The 27,860-nt window shown below is 53.2% G+C and overlaps 1 protein-coding gene across 1 annotated transcript; it reads right to left on the bottom strand.

The window, feature by feature from the left end:
- Positions 1-146: 146 nt before the first annotated feature.
- LOC128827366 (uncharacterized) lies at positions 147-27,813 on the bottom strand. Its single transcript, XM_054011219.1, has 9 exons — positions 27,550-27,813; positions 19,124-19,240; positions 6,488-6,727; positions 4,764-4,788; positions 2,635-3,030; positions 2,097-2,399; positions 1,496-1,595; positions 1,016-1,124; positions 147-766 (listed from the first exon to the last, which is right to left on the bottom strand). Exons 1-9 carry the CDS (start codon positions 27,811-27,813, stop codon positions 635-637), a joined length of 1,686 nt encoding a protein of 561 aa, XP_053867194.1. The 3' UTR covers positions 147-634.
- Positions 27,814-27,860: the final 47 nt, after the last annotated feature.

Genomic DNA, 27,860 nt, shown 5'->3' on the forward strand with positions numbered 1-27,860 from the left:
TTATCATGACCCTCTTCCCAGTGCTTTCGTACCCCTGGGCCTGGGCGGTGAGTGTCCAGCCACAGCTGAGCGGCTCGAAGAGCGAGGGGAACTCCTGAGGGAAACCGAGGCAACATAAAACTCTTCAGCCCGGAGAGGAGCTGGGAATGGCTTTTATTTAGCTGCAGCAGTGAAAGGGTTAACACAGGCCGACCTGCTCCACAGAACTCTGTCTGGAGCAGTAGCTGCCTCTCAAGGGTATTAGCAGAGTGGCCCCCCGCTGAGATGGGAGGGAAGTGCGGGGGCGTGACACAGACACAGCCCAGGACAGTCCCTGCCCCAGCTGAGATCACGGACCCCCCCGGGGCCAGGCGCTGCCCACACACAGCGAGAGACCATCTCCAACAAGTTCACAGTGTAAGTAGCCAAATGCAGTGATGTACTCCCCATGTTACAGCTGAGAAACTGAGGCACAGAGGGGGGCGGGGACTTGCCCAGGGTCACACAGCCATTCCGTAGCAGAGCTGAGAATAGAACCCAGGCTTCCGGCGTCCCAGGCTAGCACCTTAGCCACAAGGCAGGCCGGCTATCCCACCGCTGACACCAGTCTCTCTTTAGCTCACTCCCTGCAGTGACCCTGTCCCCCTCTCTGGCTTTAGATGTTGACATAGATGTGTTCCTCTGTGAATTGTTCCCCGTCGCCTCTCTCCCTGTAGCATCTTCCTCCTCCTCTTCCTCCTCCTGCTCTCCCTTTCTTCTCAAGGGCTCCCCCTTCCCTGGTGGCGTCCTGTGTGGGGAGAGACCGGGTTAGTGGGGAAGAGTGGCCGCCATGCCCAGGGGAAAGGATGGGAGAGGACACCAGCAGGGGATGCTGGAGGGGGAAAATCCCAGCAGAGGGGGATTCTGGGAGTGGGGGAGGGGGTTTCAGAGCCCTTGTGGAGTTCACGGAGGGATCCCAGCAGGGTGGGGGATGGGGCAGGGACGGGGTTGGAGGGTTCAGGGTCTGGGATAAGCCGCCGAAGTGCCGGGAACCCACCTGTCTGTGGGAGGGCGCCGTAGACGCTTGCTGCTCGGAGGAGTGAGAGACCTGCCCGTCTCCAGTCCCTTGGCATCGTCCGGCCCTGGCGGGGCCCCTGCTGCCCTGCCTGTGGTGAAACCATCATCAACATCCCATCTAGCCTAGTGTCCCACCACCTCCCTTGATCAGACCCAGGAGTCCATCTATCCCAATATCTCCCCCCCACCCCGACCGCCATCCCAGAGCAGCAGAGCTGCATGTGGGGGGAGCCCAGGGCTGGGCTAACAGGGGCTGTGGGTCGGGAGTGAGGGGCACCAGCAGAGATGGGGGAGTGAGCCCAGGGCTGGCACACCAGGGGACTGTGGGTCGAAATTGAGGGGCAGCAGGTGAAATTTCACACTTCCAAGAAGTGATAGTTGATCTTTGGGGATCCATTTTTTCCCCCATTCCAGGCTACATTTCCCACCAGATCCTTCTCCCGTCCCGCCCGAGTCTCACCTTCCCTTCACAACTTTCCAGGCCACTGCAGCCCCGGCACCAACCAGCACGAGGCTCCCACAAACCGCCAAGGGCACCACGAGTGTCCGGGAGAAGCCCGCTGCAAACCAACAACTGGTGTTAGCAGTGGGATCGGCTGGGCGGTGATGGGCTTGTAATGAACTGGTGGGTACGGCGTAGGGGGACGGTCCCCTGAGCGGGAGAGCGGCCGAGGGCCGGCCAACAGCTCAGGGCCCTCGAAGTCCCTGGGGAGGGTGCGGTTGGGCAAGCGCCACTCGAGGCGGGGCGGGGGGTTCCCCTCGGCAGCACAGTGACACGTGGCCGCTCCCCCGGGCCCGTGGCCCCGCACCGTTCAGTTCCCCCACGGCAGCAGCTCCGACGGGTCTGCAACGGAACATGGGACGTGTGGTGGGATTTGCCTCCTGGGACCCCACTGCCCTCCTATAGACCCCAGGAGTCCTGGCTCTCAGCCCACCCTTAGCTGCTAGACCCCATGCCCCTCCCAGAGCCAGGGATAGAACCCAGGAGTCCGGGCTGCCAGCTCCTGCCCCTCTAACCGCTAGACCCCACTCCCCCGCTGGAGCTGGATGGGGTCACTCACAGTCGACCTGGAGCCGGACAGATCTGCGGGTGCAGACCCCAACTACGGCGGGGTACGTGACGGTGCAGATGAGCTCTTTGCCATCATCCCCCGGGGCTGGCGTGAAGCTGAGCTCCGAGCTATAGGAGATGCTGCCGTTTGCCAGGGTGACCGAGACGTTCCTGGCTGTGTAGTTGAACCCCCCTGTCCAGGTGATATGGGGAGGGGTCCCAGAGCAGGTCCCTGGAGCCTGGCAGGTCACATTCACCAGCTGTCCAGAGAACAGTACCTCGGGGATCTCCAGCACCGGCTGCTCCTTCAGCTCTAAGCAGGCGACACCATTAAAATTCAACTCAGTGAGGAATTACTGGGGTTAATCCCCGGAACTCCCTGCCCCTGGGTATTACTGGGCTTAACCAGTGGGACTCCCTGCCACTGGATGTTGTTAATCTCCAGAACTCCCCCCACTGGGAATTAGTGGAGGTAACCCATGGGACTCCCTGCCACTGGGTATAAGCGGAGTTAATACTGCTGAGCTCTCCAGGGCCCCGAGCTTCACCTGTCACATCCACCAGCGGGTGGGTCACCTGGTAGCTGTATTTAAAGTCTCCCTTCACAAAGCGGAAGTAGTAGCGGTCCCTGTCTCCGGCTCTCACGTCGCTGATGAGCAGGGAGCAGTCGTCCGAGGCGTTCCCCACCAGGCGGATCCGGCCCCCAGGCTCCCTCGGGGTCCTGTCAGGATCTGTGGTGGCCACGGCCGGGCTGGTGTCCTTGTCGTCCCTGAGGAACCAGTATTTGTAGGCGACCCCGGAGGATTTGAAGTTGGCTGTGAAATTACAGGGGAGCAGGACGCAGAGACCCTGCTGGGCCGTGACGCGGGACGGGACCTGTATCTGATAGATGGGCGCCTGGCAGAGCCGACCTGCAGGGAAACAGACCAGCTCTGCCAGTGCCCCTCAGTCCTGACCCGCAGCCCCCCCAATCCACCCCCGCCACCACAGAGAGCTCTGCCGGTGCCCCTCAGTCCTGACCCGCAGCCCCCCCGATCCACCTCCCGCCTCCACACAGAAATCTGCCGGTGCCCCTCAGTCCCGACCTGCAGCCTCCTTAGATCCACCCCACCCCCACACAGAGCTCTGCCAGTGCCCCTCAGTCCTTCCCTGGGGAGAGAGAATAAAAAGATACCAACAAGGGAGTAGAGAGTGGGGTCTAGTGGTTAGAGCGGTGGATGGGTGCCAGGACTCCTGGGTTCTCTCCTGCTCTAAGAGGGGAGTGGGTGGCTAGTGGTTAGAGTGGGCGCGGGGGTGTTTCCAAGTCACTGATGGTGGCCAGCTCTGAGAAGGAGACTCGATTTCTCAGCTGGGTCAATATTTGCTTTTATTAATTGGTGAAAGAGGAAGCAGGTTCGGGCCGGAGTCAAGTTTTTGGGGGAGGGGCATTATACTAACCAGCCCCCCTCTTCCTGGACATCTCATTCTCCCCACAGCTCTGCTGGTGCCCCTCACTCCCAACCCGCAGCTCCCTGCCAGACCAGCCCTGGGTTCCCCCACCCCACAACTCTGCCAGAGCCCCTTTAATTCCCTAAACCACTGCAAACTTCTCTGGAAGACACAGTGGAGTACAAGCTTTGCTCAGAGAAAAGTGTAACCCTAATCTCTCCTATACACACTGCAGAGGCCGTTTTAACTTCAGGATCCGGACAGATAATGGAGCAAATTATTAAGCAATCAATTTGCAAACACCTAGAAGACAATGAAACAGCCATTATGGATTTGTCAAGAACAAATCTTGTCACACCAGCCTGATAGCTTTCTTTGACAGGGTGATTTGTTAGTCTCTAAGGTGCCACAAGTACTCCTGTTCTTCTTTTTGACAGGGTGATAAGCCTTGTGGATAGGAGAGAAGTGGTAGATACGGTATATCTTGACTTTAATATGGCTTTTGATACTGTCTCGCATGACCTTCTTATAAACAAACTAGGGAAATACAACCTAAGTGGGTGCATAACTGGTTGGAAAACCGATCCCAGAGAGTAGTTATCAGTGGTTCACAGTCATGCTGGAAGGACATCACGAGTGGAGTCCCGCAGGGAACAGTTCTGGGTCCGGTTCTGTTCAATATCTTCATCAATTATATTGATCATGGAATAGAGCAGGGGCGGGCAAACTTTTTGGCCTGAGGGCCGCATCAGGTTTTGTAAATTGTACGGAGGGCAAGTAAGGGGAGGGGGTCATGGCCTGGCCCCGACCTCCTATCTGCCCCCTCCCCCTGGGACTCCTGCCCCATTTATCCACCCCTTCTCCCTGTCCCCTGACTGCCCCCGGAACCCAGGCCCCTGATTGCCCCCTGCTGCCCCATCCAACCCCCTCTCCTTCCTGACTGCCCCCCCCAGGAATCCTGCCCCCATTCAACCCCCTGTTTCCCCCCCCAGCCACCATCCACACCCCAGCTGCCGAGCACCACCCCGAACTCCCCTGCCCTGTATCCAACCCCCCCCACTCCCTGCCCCCTGACCGCGCTGCCTGGATCACCGGTGGCTGGCAGACCTACAGCCACGCCGCCCAGCTGGGGCCGGGCCACGCTGCCGCCACCGCCGCTGCCACCACACAGCACGGAGACCGGGTCAGGCCGGGATCTGCAGCCGCACTGCTCCAGGAGCTCCCAGCCCCAACGCCCAGAGCCTTGCACCGGTGGTGGAGCGAGCGAGCTGAGGCTGTGGGGGAGGGGGGACAGCGGGGGAGGGACCAGGGAGAGCCTCCCAGGCCAGGAGCTTGGGGGCCGGGCAGGATGGTCCCGTGGGCCGGATGTGGCCCGCGGGCCGTAGTTTGCCCACCCCTGGCATAGAGAGTACACTTATAAAGTTTGCAGGCGATACCCAGCTGGGAGGGGTTGCAAGTGCTTTGGAGACTAGGATTAAAATTCAGAATTATCTGGACAAACTGGAGAAATGGTCTGAAGTAAATAGGATGAAATTCAATACGGACAAATGCAAAGTGCTCCACTTAGGAAGGAACAATCATAAAAATGGGAAATGACTGCCTAGGAAGGAGTCCTGCGGAAAGGGATCTGGGGGTCCTAGTGGATCACACGCTAAATATAAGTCAACTATAACACTTCTGCAAAAAAGCAAACATCATTCTGGGCTGTATTAGCAGCAGTGTTGTAAGCAAGACACACAAAGTAATTCTTCCGCTCTGCTCCGTGCTGATTAGGCCTCAATTGGAGTATTGTGTCCAGTTCTGGATGCAAATTGGTGAAAGTCCAGAAAAAATTGGGTGTGTTTAGTCTGGAGAAGAGAAGCCTGAGAGGGGACATGAGAACAGTTTTCAAGTACAAGTACATAAAAGGTTGTTACAAGGAGGAGAGAGGTAAATTGTTCTCGTTAACCTCTGAGGATAGGACAAGAAGCAATGGGCTTAAATTGCAGCAAGGGAGGTTTAGGTTGGACATTTGGAAAAACTTCCTAACTGTCAGGGTGGTTAAGTACTGGAATAAATTGCCTTGGGAGATTGTGGAGTCTCTATCATGGGGGATTTTTAAAGAGCAGGTTGGACAAACACCTACCAGGGAAGGTCTAGATAATACTTAGTCCTGCCATGAGTGCAGGGGACTGGACTAGATGACCTCTCGAGGTCCCTTCCAGCCCTACAATGCTGTAATCTATTCAACTAGAACTAGTACAAGCTACAGAATCTTGAAAAGACATTTAAAAAGCCGTAAATTCAATGTCTTCATTACACTCTTTTTCTCAGCAAGAGTCCGAAAAGCCTGAACGTCTTGGAGAATGTAGAAGATGCTCCAGGACTGAAGTTCAAATTAGTCCAACCTGGGAAAACCCTCTGGCTTTCAACGAGCGATCCTTGGCTGTGGTCTTAAAATGACTGCAACTGTTCTTACTGGCTTTGGAAAGTCTCTACCGAGTGGGACGGATCTAAGGAGTGAGGCTGGTGGATTACTTTTGCTACAACGTTCAGAGAAGACAACGGCTGTTCTCTCTCTTGTAACTCTACTGATGAAATCACTTGGGTTATAAGACGACGCCATTCAAACATCTGCTTCAACAGTTGTAGATTTTTGTCCAGCAGTAGAAGATACACTTGGATCAATCAGAGACCTATCCACTGCAAGAAGCAAAGACTTCAGTCCGGAAGTTGACTAATGAAGGCACTTATATTGACTCCTTAAGTGAAGAGGACAAGAAGTGTCTGTTAAACCAGCTGAAAAAATACTACAGAGTTGTCTCTTACAAATCTACAACAGCAACTTCTGGATTCTATCAACCTCTGTGTAGCTTTTACAGATGCCTTCTCATAAAACACCGACAATTTAGTGGTGTGAGGCACTCCCAGCAATGGGGCTGCCATGTGATCAGGACAGAAGAGAGGATTTGGTCCCAGAGTGGAATGTCATACGAGGAATGAATGAAGATTTGACTTCAGCTTCTTCTTCATCATCAGTCGTGGCGCGACCTGGTCTTTGTGCTGTTCCTTGGGCTGGCAGAAGTAGGAATTCATCTCCTGCTGCTCCCACTCACAACAGCTCGGGTCGAGCGTCTTTTTCCTCACCAAACAGAACGCCGTGTTCTGGGGGGAGTCGCCGTCTGCCTGGTCAGGAGCAGGAAGAAAGGAGCCTGCCATGAAGGCCTGGCAGAACTGGGCACAAGAGAAGCCACCAAAGGGGAACTGACAACATTTTGACAAGTCCAAAATTACAGCAAGAAGCCAAGAAGGCTGGAGCTGTCGTGCTTCATAGAAGGCTTGAGTAGCCAGCTCTAATGTGGTGACGGTTTTACAGCATGAGTTAGAGCTAATAAAATGGTTGTGACATATTTCTCAGTTGTTACCATGGTGCCATTCAGCCCCCCTCGCCCTCACGGGCTCACCCCTCATCCCCTGTGACTTCAAACAGCCCCCCCACCCCCAATTTCAATTCCTGGGGAAAATATTGCTTTGAAATCACATTCTCCCAACAGCTCTGCTGGTGCCCCTCACTCCTGACCCACAGCCCCCTTCTAGCCCAGTGCTGGGCTCCACCCCCGCCCCTGCCCGCAATCTGCTAGAGCCCCTTTATTTCCCCAAACCATAATTTATTTCACCAGTATCAACTCTTAGCGTAGGAGACATCTGGGACCCAGAACTCCTGGGTTCTATCCCTGCTCTGGGAGGGAAGTGGGGTCGAGTGGGTTGGGGGGCTCAGAGCCAGGACTCCTGGGTTCTATCCCCAGCTCAGGGGATTCCTGCCAGACCAGCTGTCTCTGCTGTTGTTCTCTTACCCTGGCAGAGCAGTGCGAGGATGATTTCAATGCAGAGCTTGGTGGAAGGGGGCATCTGGCTGGCTCCTGGCACCCACATCCTCCTGCTTCGCGGCTCCGGGGGGCAGCCAGCACCTGGACTCGGGGGCTCCATGGTTTGCTCCTTTTAGTGGGTCCCAGATCGCTGCATGGGGAGGTGCTGGTGGGAAAGAGGGTGGGGAAATGACTGAGCAGAGCGGGGGAGTGGGGACTAGTGGTTAGAGCGGGGCGGAGCTGGGGGCCAGGACTCCTGGGTTCTCTCCTGGCTCTAAGAGGGGATTGGGGCGCTAATGGTTAGAGTGGGGGTGGAGGGTGTTTCCAAGTCACTGACGGTGGCCGGTTCTGATAAGCTGGTGAAAGAGGAAGCGGTTTTGGGCCAGGAGCCAAGGGCTTGGGGGAGGGGCATTTTACTAACTAGCCCCCCTCTTCCTCGACCTCTCATTCTTTCCCCAGCTTTGCCGGTGCCCCCACTCCCGAACCGCAGCCCCTCTGTTACCAGATTTGCCCGTTACTTTGGGGCACGCTCATTTATTAGGGATACTCTTCTCGGGGGAGGAGGGAGGTTCTGTACTTCTATCAATGTGCTGCTTGTGTCACTTGTGTTCTCATTCGGAGCTCTACTTCTCCCTTCTGCAAGTCCCCACCCAATGGAGCTACCCTGCAGGGCCTCGCTTCCCCAGATGAAAACACAAAAACGAAAACACACACACACACACAAGTCTGAGTGGACCGGGTCAATCAGCACTTTCAAGGGGAGCAAGGTTTGTGATCCGAGGGTTGAAATTTAAAACTGTTTCTTGTTGTTGGTCCAATTCCACTCTGTACAATCCGGGCTCATGAAATCCCTCCAAAACGGCAATGTGCCCCTAGAATTTAAACCAAATTGTTGGCCTGAGCTTGTCACCATGTGTGACCATTCACGGAATTACCCAGTCTGGGGGACCTTGCTGAGTCAGGTCACGTCCAGCTAAAGTCCAGTTCAGCGGTTCCCCATTTACAAGGAATCGTGTGATATTCTTGCCTGCTGGCGTGATCAGAGACAGCCACAGTTCATCTCCGGGTAACAGAGGTGTGTGAGTTACACGTAGGGGCATGGTGGTTCCCCAAACAGCAGAGGAAACAAGGGCTACCCTGCACCTTCCGCCACCCAGCAGGCTGTCACTAGGTGTGTTTGAGGGTGTACGTCCTGTTCAAGACCACAATGGCTTCCAGAAGAATGGGACAGAGTCTGGGGTGGGCTAAGTTTCATAACACAACTTGAGTGACACCCTGGTGGCCCTCGGCATGCAATTGGCAACGCTTTCCCAGGGGCAACCCAAGGAGTTGCCGACAGCATAGAACTGGTAGCGACGCTGCAGGGCCAGGGGGCTGCTCCCATTCCCATAGAATCCATGCATGTGGCAAAGCAATTTGACTTCCTGGGCTCCAGCTGGCAGGCACCTCCCAAGGTTCATAGGGATCACAGGTTCAGCATAGAGCCTGGACCGCATCAAACTCCAGACACTTATGAACAGCAGGGTGCTGGTGCAATGGTGGGATGTCCTGGCTTGTGTTCGGGACCTGCGAGAACAGAGAAGAGAGAACAAACTCCCACACTCCCCCCGTATATACTGGGAGAGGCTGGGACGAATATTGCAGGGTGAACAGGAAGCAGTGACCTAGTGAGGGTGGCCGTAATAAGTCAAGGACTTTTCTGGACTTTTCCTGTCTCAACATCGGGGTAGGCACTGACCAGCCCACTCGATGCATATCTTCCAATGGCCCCAAGCCGTTCCTTCTTGCTGGCCAAGAAGGGTGGCCAACAGGATGGAGAAGACAGTCTTGAGGGTCAGGTGGTTTATCCTTCCACTCTTTGAGCTGTGAGGAATGAAACCATTTCCACCAGGGTTTTCCATTTCTCCCATTCAGGATTTCTACCTGATAAACGCTGGGGCTGGCCCGATTCACAATAGAGCAGTGGCCATCTCCGGTCCGGGTAAAGAGCTGCGTAGCAGTGACAGAGGCAGTGTTGGTTTTAGTAGGGATGGCTTCCACCCTGGACCTTTTCAAAACAAAGTCAGTGGATACATACACAGTTGAGAAACTTTGACAGCTAGAAACTGAACCAAATTTCTCAGCACCTACACTGTTGCTTGCTACAGGCAAGGATTCATTCTGAGCTAACTTAATCAATTCACTTCCACACCTTTCAGTTGCAACGTATTGCTTGCAAAAGGTAGTGTAACCCTTCTGCCCATCAGAGTTGGCAGCAACAAGCGCCATATCTAGGGCTGCCTTTTCAGTAAAACAAGGCAAAAGTGTCTCGAGCCCCCACCCAGTGACCTACACATCACCCCCTTGGGCGCCTCTAAGAGGCAATACTTCCCCTCTCGCAAGCACGGAGTCTGAGTGTAGCAAAAGTCTTTTAATAAAGGAGGGAAACAATGTGGCATTATGTTGGGGAAACACCACAAACAGGATTCATAACACAAACCATGAGTAAAGACCCACCCCCAAGTAAGTTTGGCCTTGTCCTTTCCCCCTCTGGGTCTTAAGTCCAGCAACCCAAAGGTCGCCCCACCCACAGTTTCTGACCTTGGTCAGTGCAGCCCCCAGAGTTTACCTCCCAGCCTGGGTGGAAGTGGGGGAAGTATGGGGGGCATCTTACATGCTCCACTGCTCAGGTCCATGGCCTAGTGCCACACCTCTCCATGGGGTTCTGCTGCAGTCTTCACCACCAGCCACACCTCTCCACCAGCCGTCCTGCTACCCACTCTTCTCCACTAGCCACCCGACTGGCCACTCACCAATATTCAACCACTTCAGCCCCCCTCCCCGCTTAACACAGCTCTCAGTGATTTCAGCTGTTGCGGGGGGCAGTGCTGGCACACTCAGAACACCTAGCACAAGGCTGGTCTAATGCTCAGACCTACCTATCACTCATCTCAGCTCTACAGCATGTAACACTCTGCTTAATGGAGTTAAAATTAGCTCTAGTAAACTGATAAGAACAGAGATAACTTAGATAATATTTTCACTTCAAGGTCCCAGAGACACAGACAAGACTTTTATCTTAAGACCAAAACCATCAAGACACTTGATCATGGCCTTGGAGAGACCAAGAGACTACTGTGGCTTGATCTTAGCTCATAAAGAGCCAAGATATAAATTTTATTAGAGAATATTTAGAAAAAATAAACGATACAGAAAATTTGAAGCGTTAGTCATTGGTCATTGGGGGTAACATGCAGAGTATGGGGGTATGTTGGTGTTTTGGGGCTGGGCAGCACACATAGTATATACACACTGCAATGTCCCCAATGGGGGGTGGGTAACCGGTGGGCGGGGTCAGGAGACAGTCGATAAGCGGTGAGGGTCCACCACCCATACGGGAGGCAGGGACAGTCATGGGTATAAGTAAGCGGGCTGGGTAATGGGGATGGGGTGACCCTCACGTGGCGGGATTCAGCTAGGTTTGGTGGGTTCAGGGCTCAGGGGATAGGGTCCAGCAGGGGGTGTGGGTGGGTGCACGAGGTCTCCCCGGCTCACTCTCGGTATTGGCGGTGGCCGGTGATGTGCTCGATGTAGATGTCCCGGGCTGGGGGACTCCTGCCCCGCTCCCCGGCTGCCGCTGCCTGGACCGCCCGGGGAGCCCTGCGGCGCGCCTCCGCCGCCGCCGCCTGGGGACCCCTGCCCCGCTCCCTGGCTGCTGCTGCCCGGACAGCCCGGGGAGCCCCGCGGCGCGCCTCTGCCGCCGCCCGGGGGCTCCTGCCCAGCTCCCCGGCTGCCGCTGCCCGAGCGGCCCGGGGAGACCCGCGGCGCACCCTCGCCGCCGCCGCTCGGGGACTCCCGCCACGTGCCCTGGCTACCGCCTGGAGACTCCTGCCCCGCAGCCGCCACTGGTCCCACCGCCAGGGGACTCCTGCTCCGCTCCCCAGCTGCAACTGCTCGGGCAACACAGCGAGCCCCACCACGTGGCCCAGTCACAGCTGCCTTAGCCACCGGGGATCTCCTGTTCCGCGCTGCTGCCGCCTATGCAGCCAGGGGATCCCCACCACCTGCCCCAGCCACCACCGCCCAAGCCACAGGGGGCCTCCCACCCTGCGCTCCAGCCGCCACCGCTCACAGTGCCCGAGGAGCCCACTGATGCGCCCCGGCAGACAGGACCCCGACCCGCTGCCCGCCGGCTGCCACGGAACCTGGGAGACCTGCCCCCCCATCACCTGGCACTCCAGCTGCAGAGTGACTCCCCCGCTGTCCACCAGCTGCTCCAGCCACCGGGGGACCCCCCAACCACCCACTACACAGTGACAAGAAAACAGATCAAAAAGGTATTCCAATCCCACACTACTAGATACATATCCCAATCCCCAACCACTCTCAGCTCACTGGACTTTGGGACCCATGTCCCTGGCCTAGCGAGTGCTACCTAGTTGAGGGCGAGTCCCTCCGTCATAAAATGCCAAGTACAGTTCTACTGTCCTTGATTCACATAACCAGGATAACAACACTTCATTACTCCTGCCCCAATAACAAAGAGAGTGGGGGTCCCACAGCAGACAAAGTGACCATTTGGGCAGGCAGTCGCTTCATGCTCAGCAGGGTGGGTGTGTCCATGTAAACGAGATCAGCCCCTGAAGTCCTTTTCCACAGCTCATCACCAGATGTCAGGGGAGAGCTCATCCTGACTCTGCTTACACCAGCATGAAGTTTTATTCCTTCAGGAGCACCTTTAGGCAACAATCCATTTTCCCCAGACATTTTGTCCTTTCCCTTTTCAGCTAGGGGCTGCTCTACAGAAATATCTTCCTGAGCATCTTTCTGGGTTTCCGTTGAGTCCAGAACAACTTCTGAGACAACTGACATATCCTCAATCAGCGTAAGCTGAGAGGCACATTCTGTCTGCTCAGACAGAAGATTGGAGACATCCTCTCCCTCAGCAGATAAACTGCCATTTTTAACAGTCCCAAAGTCTGGAATTTCTTCCCCTTTGTTCCCAGACAAGTGTTTGGACATCGGGGTAGCTCCCTCCATGGGCAAGTCATTACCCTGACAGACACAGTCCTAAGAACACTTCCTGCCTGGGTTTTAGTTGAGTCCAGAACCACATCTGGCACAACTGACAAATCCTCAGTCAGAATAAACTGAGAGGTACCTTCTGCCTGCTCCACAGACAGGACACCAGAGCCATTTTCTCCCCCAGCAGTGAAACTGCTTTTCTGACTAGACAAACAGTTTGAACTTCCCTCCCCCTTGTCACAGACCACCTGGCTGTTCCCAGACAAACACTGGGAGATAGGGATGGCTTCACCACTTCCAGGAGACAAACCATGGGAGACAGTTTCTCCCTCATACCCGTTGAGCTGAACCTGGTTAGTGGTGGGTCTCCCTTCAAAGATCCTGTCTACTAGCAATTGGGCTAACATCCCTGGGTTCCCCACTCTATCCCTGTAATGATGCTGGTTCTGGCAGGACCCCAACTGAGAGTGCCAATTCAGGACAAATTGCTTAAACAGGGCAGTTACAGCCCAAGGCTGGGGTTTTTCCACCTCTAAGGCAAACCAAACCAGACAGCCAAAGAGGACTTTGGTCTCACCCCACTGGCTAACCACAAGTCACACAAGCAATTCCCTTAGACACTCCAGTTTCCCAGTATCACCACCAGTGCCACTCGTTATGGGGACAAATGGTTATGAAAACCAATACCCCAGTAAAAGAAAAAAGGTTCTTCTGATCCCATAGGACCAAGCCCCAGACCCAGGTCAATATACAAATCAGATCTTACCCACAAATCACGCTGTTGCCAATCCTTTAGAATCTAAAATCTAAAGGTTTATTCATAAAAGGAAAAAGATCTAGATGAGAGCTAGAATTGGTTAAATGGAATGAATTACATCCAGTAATGGCAAAGTTCTTGCTTCAGGCTTGTAGCAGTGATGGAATAAACTGCAGGTTCAAAATCAAGTCTCTGGAACATCCCCAGCTTGGATGGGTCTTCAGTCCTTTGTTCAGAGCTTCAGTTTGTAGCAAAGTCCCTCCAGAGATAAGAAGCAGGATTGAAGACAAGATGGAGATGAAGCATCAGCCTTTTATAGTCTTTTCCAGGTGTAAGAACACTTCTTTGTTCTTACTGTGGAAAATTACAGCAAAATGGAGTCTGGAGTCACATGGGCCAGTCCCTGCATACTTTGCTGAGTTGCAAGGCGTATCTGCCTTCTCTCCATGGGTCAATTGTAGAGCTGATGGTCCTTAATGGGCCATCAAGCAGGCTAGGCAAAGCTAACACCAACTTGTCTGGGATGTCACCCAGAAGCAAAGCATAAGTTTGAAATACAGACAGTATAGAGCCAATATTCATAACTTCAACTACAAAATTGATACACACATATAGACAGCATAATCATAACCAGCAAACCATAACCTTGTCTTAGACACCCCATTTATACAAGATTTGGCACCACTACAGGACTTTGGTTGCAACCATGTTCTATATGGTCCAAGATTATGTCAATAACGTCAACCCCTCACAGTGGGTCTCCTCCATACATCACACTGACGTCTTGCGATCAGCTAGGGAGGCCCACGGGGACCCGGACATCCCTACCGCTTGGCTGACTCCCTTGAGAGCCTCCACTCAGAGGAGGGGTCAGGGATCTGGCTTTGACAGGGAGTGGGCGTGGGGGATGCTCTCCGTACTGGGGCAGTGGGTTGTGGGGGAGCTCCCTGCATTAACTCCTTTCTCCACATGACCTGAGACAAAGCATTAATTAGACTGCTGAGGGGCTGGCGATCATATTTTCCCATATCCTCCCCTACATTCACCAGCTCCATCTAAATCACGTTCCTAAGGCTCTCCTTGGGTCGGCGCTGCCCAGGGTTGTGGGAGGTAGGGGATTAGGATTGGGAGGGCGCCTGGCAGAGTGAGGACCATTATTTGTAAATGTGATAGCCTGCACAGCTCTGAGGTAGTCTTTTTGCTGACTTGTCTTTTCAAGACACCAGTTTCTCGCAGCAAATCTCCTGCCTGTTTGATTTTTGCCGCTAGTTCACTCCAGGTGAGGTGTTCTAAATCCACAGCCCCCATGGTCAGTTTTGTCTGAGAATTTAGTCCTGCGGAAGTGCTCTGTACTGATTCGTGTCCCTGATACTGGAAAGTGACAATCCCATTCGCTTCTGTCTGGGGGAATGAATCAGAGAGAACTGCCAGCTTCTATTTTTGAAATAGGTAAACTTCGGGGGCCTCTCCTGGTTTCTGCTCTTCCATTATATATAGTTTCTTGCAGGAAGATGCAGGCAGTAATATTTTGAGAGCACTTATCATCCATTCCCGGGGCCCAGGGGCAGTCCGCTCCCAAGAACCTATGCCGATGTCCAGAGCATCCGCGTCCCAAGGAGAGGTGTATAACTGAGCCAGTTGGGTTAAGTCCATGCCGTCAGCAGAGGGGTGCATTTGCCAAACACGGGCCAGCCATGCAACGGCTGTGTCACGGCTCAGTGGCCCCCGTCTCTCCGCAATAGCCTTGGCTTGACTAGGAGATCACCTTACTACGTCCGTGACCAGCTCTGTGGTGGGGAGATCGGCTTCTGCAACTATGTGTTTTACCTCCCTTGTGGAAACAGGGGCAACATTATGAATGTGTGGCCAATTGGGGTTGAATGAGTTTTTGGGGACAACATCAGGGGGTAACTTTATTTTCCCAGGGGGCTTCAAATCACAATCCTCTCTCAACCCTACGGCCGCTTACAGCACCTTCTGTGTGCTAAGTTGGGCATGCGTGTGTTCATACGGAGCTCTACTCCTCCCTTCTTGTGTTCATACGGAGCTCTACTCCTCCCTTCTGCACGTCCCTTCCCAATGGAGCTGTCCTGCAGGACCTAGGTTCCCTAGTGCTGGGTTCCTCCAGCCCCAGAATCTCTCTCTCTCTCTCTCTCTCTCTCTCTCACACACACACACACACACACACAGAGCAAGTCTGAGTGGCCCAGGTAAATCAGCACCCTCAACCTGACCCCCTTATATGCCCCTGGACTCAATAGTCTGGGTCGAGCAGCACTTCCAAGCTGCCACCCTCGTATGTCCCAGGTTCAGCACGTCCCTATCCCCACGGTCACGTTACAATCGTTCTGGTGGTAACCCACTTGATGAGCAAACCCCACAGGATTTTGGGGCACTACAGGGATCTTTAGCTTAGGTAAAAGAAGCGTTGCTGCAGAGTACATGGGGAAGCTAAAAACTCAAAAGAGTAAAGTTCAGAGAGAGAGAGAGAAGCAACCAGCTTAACCATAAAAGTTATTTATAGACTAATAGTGATACCACACAAGGAGAGCCTAAGCCAACATAACAGTTACATTATTGAAGGTTACAAAACTCATATATGGAAAACTCTACTTGTCTGAGGTAGAAAAGAAAACAGAGAGAGAGAGAGGGAGGGAGGGATCTCACCCACTCTGTGAGGCTTGAACCGGTCGGGGGTCCCAGGTGATGGTGGTAGCTCAGGGTCCGGAGTGCTGGAGACGGGCAGAGCCCCCAGCACGGTCAGTCAGGAGAAGATGAAGTCCCAGTGGAACTGATGCAGATGTTGGATCCAGGCATCAGAGCACTTCCTTGAGCATGGGTCAGGGTTTTGTAGGGAAACAACAATGGTCCAAGGGAGAACACTAGATTTGTTTATGGGTAACCTGATGACGCCAGGGTTTTCTTTAGGCTAGACAATAGGAGCTGATCACTCCTGGCTATGGGTGATGTTCCTTCCAGGGAGCTCACCATGCAATTCGGCTGCCTCGATATTTTGGATTCAATCAAGGATTCATTCCTAGAATTGGTCTGATAACTGCTGAGCTGGGTGTGTGCAGGTGTAGGTTCATTAACATCTGGAGCAGAGATCCCCAGGATGCAGTGCTTCCCTGCTTCTCTGGTCCCAGAGTTCATTGCGGTTCTCTATTCTCCATTCTGTATGCTAATGGAGATGTCTCCCTGTCCCAGCTTCGATGCAGATGAGGCCAGGGGAGTTCCCTTAATCCTGTCACCCTTGTCAGGAGGGGTCTAGGTGTGTTTCCCAACGCCCTTCACTGCTCTCTGCAAGTCTTTTCTCTGATCGGTTTTGGTTCAAGCAGAGGCGGGGGTGTGGGGGTGGAGTGTGTCTTCCATGAGTCAGAAAGGCTGGATACTGTGCCCTGGTTCCCCAAGAACACAGAGCTGACTGGTATCACCTCTAGATCGACCCCACCCCCACACAGAGCTCTGCCAGTGCCCCTCAGTCCTGACCTGCAGCCCCCCTGATCCACCCCCTCCCCCACACAGAGTTCTGCCAGTGCCCCTCAGTCCCGACCCGCAGACCCCCTAGATCCACCCCCACCCCCACACAGAGCTCTGTCCTTCCCTGGGGAGAGAGAGAATAAAAAGACACCAACAACGGAGCAGAGATGAAATATGGGAGGCTTGAGGGGAGTGGGTCTAGTGGTTAGAGCTGTGGATGGGTGCCAGGACTCCTGGGTTCTCTTCTGGATCTAAGAGGGGAGTGGGGGACTAGTGGTTAGAGCCAGGAGGCAGGGTGGGGGGTGTTTCCAAGTCACTGATGGTGGTCGGCTCTGATTAGCTGGTGAAAGAGGAAACGGCTTTGGGCTGAGAGTCAAGGGTTTGGGGGAGGGGCATTTTACTACCCAACCCCCCTCTTACTTGACATCTCATTCTCCCCATAGCTCTGCCGGTGCCCCTCACTCCTGTCCCTTAGCCTCCTGCCAGACCAGCCCTGGGCTCCCCACAGCTATACCGGTGCCCCTCACTCCTGTCCCTTAGCCTCCTGCCAGACCAGCCCTGGGCTCCCCACAGCTATACCGGTGCCCTTCACTCCCGACCCGCAGCCCCCTGCCAGACCAGCCCTGGGTTCCCCCACCCCACAGCTCTGCCAGAGCCCCTTTAATTCCCTAAACCACAATTTATTTGTCCAGTATCAGGGATTTCCCTCCCCCCCAAGGAGGGGTGCAACCACCCTGAAATCCCCCATCACCCCCTAGTGTAGAAACCAACCAAGGGGAGGAACATACCAGGAACCAAGACTGCACCAACCCGCCATCTGCAGGTTCAAGTGGTTTATAGCATCTCTGACAACCCACATCTCAGAAGAGTTAAATGCTTGTCAATTGGACCCCAAAGAGATGCTGCTTCTGCATTTGATGGAGCTGCAAACTTCTCTGGAAGACACAATGGAGTGCAAGATTTGCTCAGAGAAAGGTATAACCCTAATCTCTCCTATACACACTGCAGAGGCCGTTTTAACTTCTGTACCCGGAAAGATAATGAAGCAATAATTATGCAATCAATTTGCAACACCTAGAAGACAATAGGGTGATAAGTAACAGCCAGCATGGATTTGTCAAGAACAAATTGTGTCAAACCAACCTGATAGTTTTCTTTGTCAGGGTAACAGGACTTGTGGATAGGGGGTGGGGGGAAGCGGTAGATGTGGTACATCTTGACTTTAATAAGGCTTTTGATACTGTCTCATATGACCGTCTCATAAACAATACAACCTAAGTGGGTGCATAACTGGTTGGAAAACGGTTCCTGGAGAGTAGTTATCAACGGTTCACAGTCATGCAGGAAGATCATAACGAGTGGGTCCCGCAGGGACTAGTTCTGGGTCCGGTTCTGTTCAATATCTTCATCAGTGATTTAGATCATGGCATAAAGAGTACACTTATAAAGTTTGCAGACAATACCAAGCTGGGAGGGGTTGGAAGTGCTTTGGAGGATAGGATTAAAATTCAGAATGATCTGGACAAACTGGAGAAATGGTCTGAAGTAAATAGGATGACATTCAATAAGGACAAATGCAAAGTGCTCCACTTAGGAAGGAACAATCAGTTGCACACATAGAAATGGGAAATGACTGCCTGGAAGGAGTACTGCGGAAAGGGATCTGGGGGTCATAGTAGATCACAAGCTAAATATGAGTCAACAGTGTACCACTGTTGACAAAAGGTAAACATCGTTCTGGGCTGTATTAGCAGGTGTGTTGTAAGCAAGACATGAGAAGTAATTCTTCTGCTCTGCTCTGCGCTGATTAGGCCTCAACTGGATATTGTGTCCAGTTCTGGGTGCCACATTTCAGGAAAGATGGGGACAAATTGGAGAAAGTCCAGAGAAGAGCAAAAAAAAGGATTAAAGGTCTAGAAAAAGGTCATAGATCATGAGGAAAAATTTTTTAAAAATGGGTGTGTTTACTCTGGAGAAGAGAAGCCTGAGAGGGGACATGAGAACAGTTCTCAAGTACATAAAAGGTTGTTACAAGGAGGAGAGAGGTAAATTGTTCTCGTTAACCTCTGAGGACAGGACAAGAAGCAATGGGCTTAAATTGCAGCAAGAGAGGTTTAGGTTGGACATTAGGAAAAACTTCCTAACTGTCGGGGTGGTTAAGCACTGGAATAAATTGCCTAGGGAGGTGGTGGAATCTCCATCATGGGGGATTTTTAAGAGCAGGTTGGACAAACACCTGTCAGGGAAGGTCTAGATAATACTTAGTCCTGCCATGAGTGCAGGGGACTGGACTAGATGCCTCTCAAGGTCCCTTCCAGCCCTACAATGCTGTAATCTGTTCAACTAGAACTAGTACGAGCTGCAGAATCTTGAAAAGACATTTAAAAATCCGTAAATTGAATGTCTTAATTACACTCTTTTTCTCAGCAAGAGTCCGAAAAGCCCAAACGTCTGGATGAAAATAGAAGATGCTCCAGGACTGAAGTTCAAGTTAGTCCAACCTGGGAAATCCTCTTTCCTCACCGAACAGAACGCCGTGTTCTGGGGGGAGTCGCCGTCTGCCTGGTCAGGAGCAGGAAGGAAGGAGCCTGCCGTGAAGGCCTGGCAGAACCGGGCACAGGAGAAGCCTCCGAAGGGGAACTGACGGCATTCGACAAGGGCAAACTTACAGCAAGAAGCCAACGAGGCTGGAGCTGTCGTGCTTCACAGAAGGCTTGAGTAGCCAGCTCTAATGTGGTGACGGTTTTACAGCCTGAGTTAGAGCTAATAAAATGGCCGTGACATATTTCTCAGTTGTTACCATGGTGCCATTCAGCCCCCGCCCCCCCCGCCTTCACGGGCTCACCCCTCATCCCCTGTGACTTCAAACAGCCCCCACCCCCAATTTCACTTCCTGGGGAAAATTCTGCTTTGAAATCACATTCTGCCCCTCACTCCCAACCTGCAGCCCCCTGCTAGTCCAACCCTGGGCTCTACCCTCCCCCCCTCGCTAGAGCCCCTTTATTTCCCCAAACCATAATTTATTTGTCCAGTATCAACTCTTACAGCAGGAGGCATCTGGAACCCAGGACTCCTGGGTTCTCTCCCCAGCTCGGGGGATCCTGCCAGCCCAGGTGTCTCTGCTGTTGTTCTCTTACCCTGGCAGAGCAGTGCGAGGATGATTTCAATGCAGAGCTTGGTGGAAGGGGGCATGTAGCTGGCTCCTGGCACCCACATCCTCCCGCTCCGCGGCTCCAGGGCGCAGTCAGCGCCTGGACTCACGGGCTCTGTGATTTGCTGCTCTCAGTGGGTCCCAGATCGCTGCATGGTGCTGGTGGGAGAGAGGGCGGGGAAATGACTGAGCAGAGCAGGGGAGTGGGATCTAGTGGTTAGAGCGGGGCAGGGCTGGGAGCCAGGACTCCTGGGTTCTAGTCCTGGCTTGGGGAGGGGACTGGAGTATAGTGGTTAGAGCGGGGCAGGACTGGGATTCACACACAGGGTCTGTCTGTACTTACCGAGGGCCCGGGTGATTCTGCGCCCAGCCCAGCGCTGAGCGGGCACCGAACCACAGCTACTGCAACTCCCCCCTCCCACAGGGAAACCACATCCTGCCAAACCCGCCCGGCACCACACAGTGCAGACACACAGGCCCCTCTAGTCGGGCATCCCACCTGCCCCCAGCCATGTGGACCCAGAGGTGGGGCCAGTGCCCTGTCTCTGCGTCCCTCCTCCACAGCCTGTGTGCTCAGCCCCTGGGCCTCTCCCACCCCGGCTCTGGTTTTCACCCCAGCTGCTGGGAATGTGCACGACTGACCGGGGTGGTGCTGTCCGGGGTGTGAGCTGAGCTGGGGAGCAGCCGTGTCCCCTCCCCCTCCAGCCCAAGATGCTGCGTTGCTGGTGACCTGCCCCCACTCCAGCCTCCGCCCATACCCAGCCTCCAGCCTGTGGCTTGCGCCACTAGCCGGCTACCAGGGCCAGCTCCAGGGGTTTTGCCGCCCCAAGCAGCCCCCTGCCAAAAAAAACAACCCGCGATTGCTATCTGCGGCGGCAATTTGGTGGGAGGTCCTTCGCTCTGAGCGGGAGTGAGGGACCCTCCGCCAAATTGCCACCGAATAGCTGGACGTGCCACCCCTCTCCGGAGTGGCCGCCCCAAGCATCTGCTTGCCAAGCTGGTGCCTGGAGCCAGCCCTGCCGGCTACTCACTAATTAAACTGCAGAGCAACTCCAGCAAGTGCTCGATCCCTATGGGTCCATCAGCTCAGCAAAGGCCAATGTCCTGCCCCAGCCCTGTAATCCCCAACTGGGGTTCCACCCACGCCGGTGTCGAGGGAACATTAACACAACCTGAGTCACTCCAGCATGGCCGCTGTTTAGTGATGAGGCAGGAAAGTGAGCGTTGGGAACAACGGAAATCAAGACTGCCTGGGTAAACTCACAGCTCAGGTCATTGGCTAAATAAATAGCAAAGCTGCCCATTTGTCGAATCCTAAGCAGTAGCTAATAATGTTCAGCAGATTATGAATTTTTGAATGACACCACCCGAGGCATACTTTGGTCAAGATTTATCATCATTTTATGAAATGGGGTGTACATGGGGGGCAGGTGGTCACCCTTAAAGCTCAGTCTTAGTGCAGCTTCTTGTGGATTCACAGACACTTCCCAGCCCCTGAGGCTGGATCACTTTAAGGGAACTGTGTTGTTTGGACTTCTGAGTAATCCGTAAGGTAATAAAGAAGCTGTTTTATGCTAGTTTGGTAATTCTAAATATTGGAACATCCACCAGCTTTTTGGGGTTTGGCTTCCCCATTCTGTGCAGTTCACCCTAATTGTGTGACCACAGCTGGCCCCCACTGGGACCCCAGTCAACATGATGAAGCCGTACTGACATGGCTGCACCAAATGAAAGGGGCTAATGCCAAGCTGCTGAGATGGGCCCTGCTCCTCCAGGGGTATGACATGGAGGTGGGCCATGTGAGTGGGAGGGCCAATGTTATAGCCGAAGCTTTATCACGGGGCGGGGGCCCTGACTTCCCCAGGTCACTGGCTAAGTGATGCTGCTCCGTTCAGACTCGAAGGGGGGAGAGATGTGATGAAGTAGGGGGGGTTCTTGGTTTTTCCTTGTTTTTTCCAATGGTTTGCATGTAGAGGAGGTAGGACTCAGTTTCTCTGGGTGTTACTGGTTTAACGAGGTGATGGGAGAGGCAGTTTGTTGTTACAGAGGCCCAGCGATGGAACTTGGGACCCCAGCCAATGGACTGGAGAATGGATACCCCAGCGACTGGTGACCGGGAGGCCCAGCTTGGGAGTCACAGCTGGTTCTGGCCAGTGGGAGGACAGTGGGCTGCGGGGAGAGGACCCCGGTGACCTGACCAGCCAGTTCCAGCCAGAGGAGGACAAAGGACGGCTGAGAGGAGAGTGGGCCCAGATGACCCTGTTTATCTGGATAGAAGGCAAAGGACAGATGCAGAGGAGACTTGGATGTGCTGTGCTGAAGGAGGCCAGGCCTGAGGACCTGAGAGTTTCCTGTGCTGGGTTCAGATGCTCAATAAACCCTCCTGTGTTACACTGGCTGAGAGTCGCTCCGGGCTAGAGAACAGGGTGGCATTATTCCCTCTGGGAGTGGAGGCCCCGGGGGCCCAGAGCGAGGGGACTCCCTGAGGGGGCCCATGGCGAGAGACAGGTGTGCTAAGTCTCAGAGGTGCGGTTCCAGAAGGTGGAGGGGCTGAACCCCCAAGACAGAGTGGACCCTCGAGAAGGGCTGTTGCACTGAACGGGGTTCCCCTAGGGCTGTGGCTCCCAAACTGGGGTTCGTGAACCCCTGGGGGTTCGCCAACTGTTATAGGGGGTTCTCGGGGAAAAATTCCCTAATGGCGGCCAGAGCTGTCCCTAGGGGACCCGGGCAGCATGGGGCCAGCAGCCTGGAGCCCCAGGACTTCCAAGAGCTAAGCAGATCAAAGCAAGCATATCTATCACATTGAGGAGATTTAAACCTCAAGACTCCTTATAAGAAATGGAAAGGGAGGTGGATTTTTTTGCTGTTTTTAAAATTAAATAGGCAGCCAGTCTGGTTTTTAAAATTATTATGAAGAACAAGTTTAAGCTTTGTTGTAATGTGCGTTGTTTGCATGGACTGCTCAAGACCTGACTGCTTGTGTAGGAGGAATTCTTTGAGTTGGCTTCTTAGACACCTTCAAATGTAACCCTTCTGCCCATCTAAGTTGGCAGCAACAAGGGCCGGGTTCTGAATCTAGGGGTTCCGTTTCAATAACACAATGCAAAACCGGCTCGAGCCCCCACCCAGTGACCTGGGACAATTACATACCACCCCCTGGGAGCCTCTAAGAGGCAATACTTCCCCTCTCGCAAGCACGGAGTCTGAGTGTAACAGAAAATGTTTAATAACATGAGGTAAACAAGATCAGCATTAAATTGGAAAAACGCCACAAACAGGATTCATAACACAAACCATGAGCAAAAAACCCACCCCAGCAAATTGGGCTGTGTCCTTTCCCTTTGGTTCTTGAATCCAGCAACCGAAAAATCACCCAGAGTCCCCAAAGTCTCTTGGGTCCAGCAACCACCCAAAGTCCCAAAAGTCCAACAGACCCCAAAGTCTCTGTCCCTGGTCAGTGCAGCCCCAGAGTAAAAAGGGGGGCACGCAGGGTGTTAAGGGGCACCTTACGTGATCCGAGACCGGCTGTCCGTCTCTCCGTGGGGTTTCGCCACAGCCTTCACCACGAGCCAGTCCACTTCCTGCTGTCCCACAAACCGCTCCGCTCTACAAGCTGCTCCGCTCTGCTCACCGACCTGTGAGCCGCTCCAGCCATCCCCACAAACAGCTCCGCTCGCCGTTCCTTGGGCCGCTCCAACCAGCCCCGCAAGTCTCCACACCGCTCACTGCTCTTCCAGTCATCCCCACAAATTGCTCCACCAGCTGCTTAGCAATATAGGTTCAGGCTCCCCCACTAGTTAACACAACCTCAGTGATCTCAGCTCTTAATAACTTTAGCTCTTTTGTGATTTCAGCTCTTAGTAATTTCAGCTCATAGTAGGGAAGCCCCAGTGCTAGTGCACCATTGGCCCAAAGTGAATTCTGCTCAGCAGCCTGTAACTAGACTCTTAATGGAATCAAAGTTCTGACATTCACCAGTGGAGAGAGACAGTAGTGCAATTGGTGTTTCAAACCCTCAAGGACTCTCCCATCAAGTACAAATGCCTGTCACCCACCCTCTCTCAATTCACTGGGTTTTGTAACCCATGCCCCTTGTCAAGCAAGTGCTGCTTAGGTAATGGTGAAGGACTCACTCAGTCCTTCTGTCATACAACAGTTCCACTGGCCTTGATTCACAGAATCAGGGTAACAAAACTTTATTCCTCCTGCCCCAATAACAGAGAAACTGGGGATCCCACACCAGCCAAAGTAACCACTTTGAGTTGCTGTGGTTTCACGCCTGGCGGGTGGGTGTGCCTATGCAAACAAGATCAGCCCCTGGAGTTCTTTTCCACACTTGCCATAATTCCCCACCAGATGTCAGGGTAGAGCTCATCCTGACTCTGCTTACACTTTGTTGAAAGATCAAGCGTAGTATGTGTTGTTTGCCTGGACTGCTCAAGACCTGACTGCTTGTGTAGGAGGAGCTCTGAGTTGGCTTCTTAAATCCCTTCCTGCTGTTTCCCATCTGATACTCCTTGATGAACCATAGGCTCCTTGATACAAGCTACGAAAGTGAGATCTGGGAAGAGTGTTGCCATTTTCATAATGTAATAAAAATGCTGTAATGATAAATAATAAATAGTGTGTAATAAGCAGGTCATAAAAACAAATTTTATATTTCCACAATCACTGGAAATTTTGTAATTTATACTCCGGTAAAGGAGAAAATCCCTGGAAATATTCATTTTTAGGAGGGGGTTCACGAGACTTGACATTTTAGTGAAAGGGGTTCACAGGTTGTTAAAGTTTGGGAACCACTGTTCGGGTTACCATATTTCCACAATCAAAAAAGAGGACACTGGGGGGGGGGGGGGGGGGGAGCCCGTTCTAGCCCCGCCCCCATCCACTCCCTCCCACTTCTCACCCCCTGACTGCCCCCCTCAGAACTCCCAACCCCCTCTGCTCCTTGTCCCCTGACTGCCTCCTCCTGGGACCCCTGCCACTAACTGCCCCCTAGGATCCCACCCCCTATCTAAGCCTCCCTGCTTCTTGTCCCCTGACTGCCCCCTCCTGAGAACCCCCCACCCTAACTGCCCCCCTAGGAACCTACCTGTCCCCTGATTGCCCCGACCCTTATCCACACCCCTGCCCCATATTCACACCCCCGCCCCCAGACAGACCCCCGGGACTCCCATGGCCTGTCCAACCGCTCCCCACCCCGACAGGACCCCCAGAACTCCCGACCCGTCCAACCCCCTCTGCTCCCTGCCTGCCTCGACCCCTCTCCACACCCCCACCTGAATTTCCCGCAGCCCTCCCAGCCACGCCTCGCTCTGCATGCGGGGGAAATCCCGGACATTTTTAGCTATTTACAAATTCTCCCCCGGACGCTATTTTTAACACAAAAAGCCGGACATGTCCGGGAAAATCCAGATGAATGGTAACCCTAGGTTCCCCCCAGGGACCGCACGGAGCCAATAGTGGCCAGGACCAGGGAGTCCGTGACAAACTTCTTCTCCAGGTGCAGTAACCCAGTGATGCGTGGCGTGAAGCCGGGACCCAAATTATCCCCAGATGGGGGTACAAGGTCAGTGTGACACATACACATTCGCCTCCCACCAGGCACTCAGGGCCTCTCTCTCTGAGCTTGTATCAAGCCTCGGGAGAGGAGCCCTGGGGCGACCCCTCGGTGGTCTGGCCGTGGGTGGCTGCAGGCGGATGGGAACGACTGTGACTGTGGCGGGTAACGGCTCCGGAGGCCAGGCAGCCGGTTGGAGCAAGATGCACGCCCCAGCCTCTAGGAAAGAGTCTAAGGCGGGAAACCCCGTAGCATTCCCGCCCTGAACCGGTTTGAGCTGGTCCTTGTTTACCACTGCGCCACTGCTGTCCGTTGAAAAGGGCGGGAAGCAGTCTAGCTAACCCTCGGGTCACATGACCAATACTCCATTTTGGATTCTAACATGGATGCCACCCACATACAATAAATAGTGATAATACAAACACAAACAAACTTTAGGATTTGGCCCCTAACAATAGTAAACCCAAAATGAACTTTCTTTAACAGAGGCTGAGCCAAGTATGCCTTGGTGTCATTCGAAAATTCATAATAGACTCAGACTTTAAGGTCAGAAGGGACCATTATGATCATCTAGTCTGACCTCCTGCACAACTCAGGCCACAGAATCTCACCCACCCACTCCTGTAACAAACCCCTAACCTATGTCTGAGTTATTGAAGTCCTCAACTCGTGGTTTAAAGACCTCAAGGTGCAGAGAATCCTCCAGCAAGCGACCCCTGCCCCACGCTGCAGAGGAAGGCAAAAACCTCCCAGGGCCTCTGCCAATCTGCCCTGGAAGAAAATTCCTTCCTGACCCCAAATATGGCAATCAGCTAAACCCTGAGCATGTGGGCAAGACTCACCAGCCAGCACCCAGGAAAGAATTCCCTGTAGTAACTCAGATCCCACCCCATCTAACATCCCATCACAGGCCATTCGGCATATTTACCACTAATAATCAAAGGTCAATTAATTGCCAAAATTAGGCTATTCCACCATACCATCCCCTCCATAAACTTATCAAGCTTAGTCTTGAAGCCAGATATGTCTTTTGCCCCCACTGCTCCCCTCGGAAGTTTCAGAGTAACAGCCGTGTTAGTCTGTATCCGCAAAAAGAAGAACAGGAGTACTTGTGGCACCTTAGAGACTAACAAATTTATTAGAGCATAAGCTTTCGTGGACTACAAATTTATTAGAGCATAAGCTTTCGTGGACTACAGCCCACATGCATCCGAAGAAGTGGGCTGTAGTCCACGAAAGCTTATGCTCTAATAAATTTGTTAGTCTCTAAGGTGCCACAAGTACTCCTGTTCTTCCCCTCGGAAGGTTGTTCCAGAACTTCACTCCTCTGATGGTTAGAAACCTTCGTCTAATTTCAAGTCTAAACTTCCTGATGGCCAGTTTATATCCATTTCTTCTTGTGTCCACATTGGTACTGAGCTTAAATAATTCCTCTCCCTCCCTGATATTTATCCCTCTGATATATTTATAAAGAGCAATCATATCTCCCCTCAGCCTTCTTTTGGTTAGGCTAAACAAGCCAAGCTCTTTGAGTCTCCTTTCATAAGACAGGTTTTCCATTCCTCGGATCATCCTAGTAGCCCTTCTCTGTACCTGTTCCAGTTTGAATTCATCCTTATTACACAGGGGAGACCAGAACTGCACACAATATTCCAGATGAGGTCTCACCAGTGCCTTGTATAACGGTACTAACACCTCCTTATCGCTACTGGAAATACCTCGCCTGATGCATCCCAAGACCACATTAGCTTTTTTAACGGCCATATCACATTGGCGGCTCATAGTCATCCTGTGATCAACCAATACTCCGAGGTCCTTCTCCTCCTCTGTTACTTCCAACTGATGTGTCTCCAATTTATAATCAAAATTCTTATTATTAATCCCTAAATGCATGACCTTGCACTTTTCACTATTAAATTTCATCCTATTACTATTACTCCAGTTTACAAGGTCATCCAGATCTTCCTGTAGGATATCCCGGTCCTTCTCTGTATTGGCAATACCTCCCAGCTTTGTGTCATCCGCAAACTTTATTAGCACATTCCCACTTTTTGTGCCAAGGTCAGTAATAAAAAGATTAAACAAGATTGGTCCCAAAACCAGTCCCTGAGGAACTCCACTAGTAACCTCCTTTCAGCCTGACAGTTCACCTTTCAGTACGACCCGTTGTAGTCTCCCCTTTAACCAGTTCCTTAGCCACCTTTCAATTTTCATATTGATCCCCCGCTCTACCCGCACCTGGGTCCCGGCCTCCTGCTGGGCCCAGTCTGTCTGGGTTTCCTGGGTGAAGGCGGTCCCGGCGACGGTCTGGGTCCTTACCTCCTTTGGGGTCCCCTCTGTCCCAGCTGCCACCTCTACCTCCAGTCCTGACCCTCCTGGGTCTACAGGCACTTCCTCCAGCCTCTCCTCAGTTCTTCTGAGGGGGCAGTGCCTCTTTATATGCCCGGATGCCCGGCAGCCCCAGAAGGCATCCCGCCTCCATGCTGCCCCGGACCTCGGCATCTTTCTTTTGTCCCTCGCCGGCCAACCCTCCCTGAGTTGCCCTGGGC

Source organism: Malaclemys terrapin, chromosome 21 (assembly GCF_027887155.1).
Source record: "Malaclemys terrapin pileata isolate rMalTer1 chromosome 21, rMalTer1.hap1, whole genome shotgun sequence".
Taxonomy (NCBI): Eukaryota; Metazoa; Chordata; order Testudines; family Emydidae; genus Malaclemys; species Malaclemys terrapin.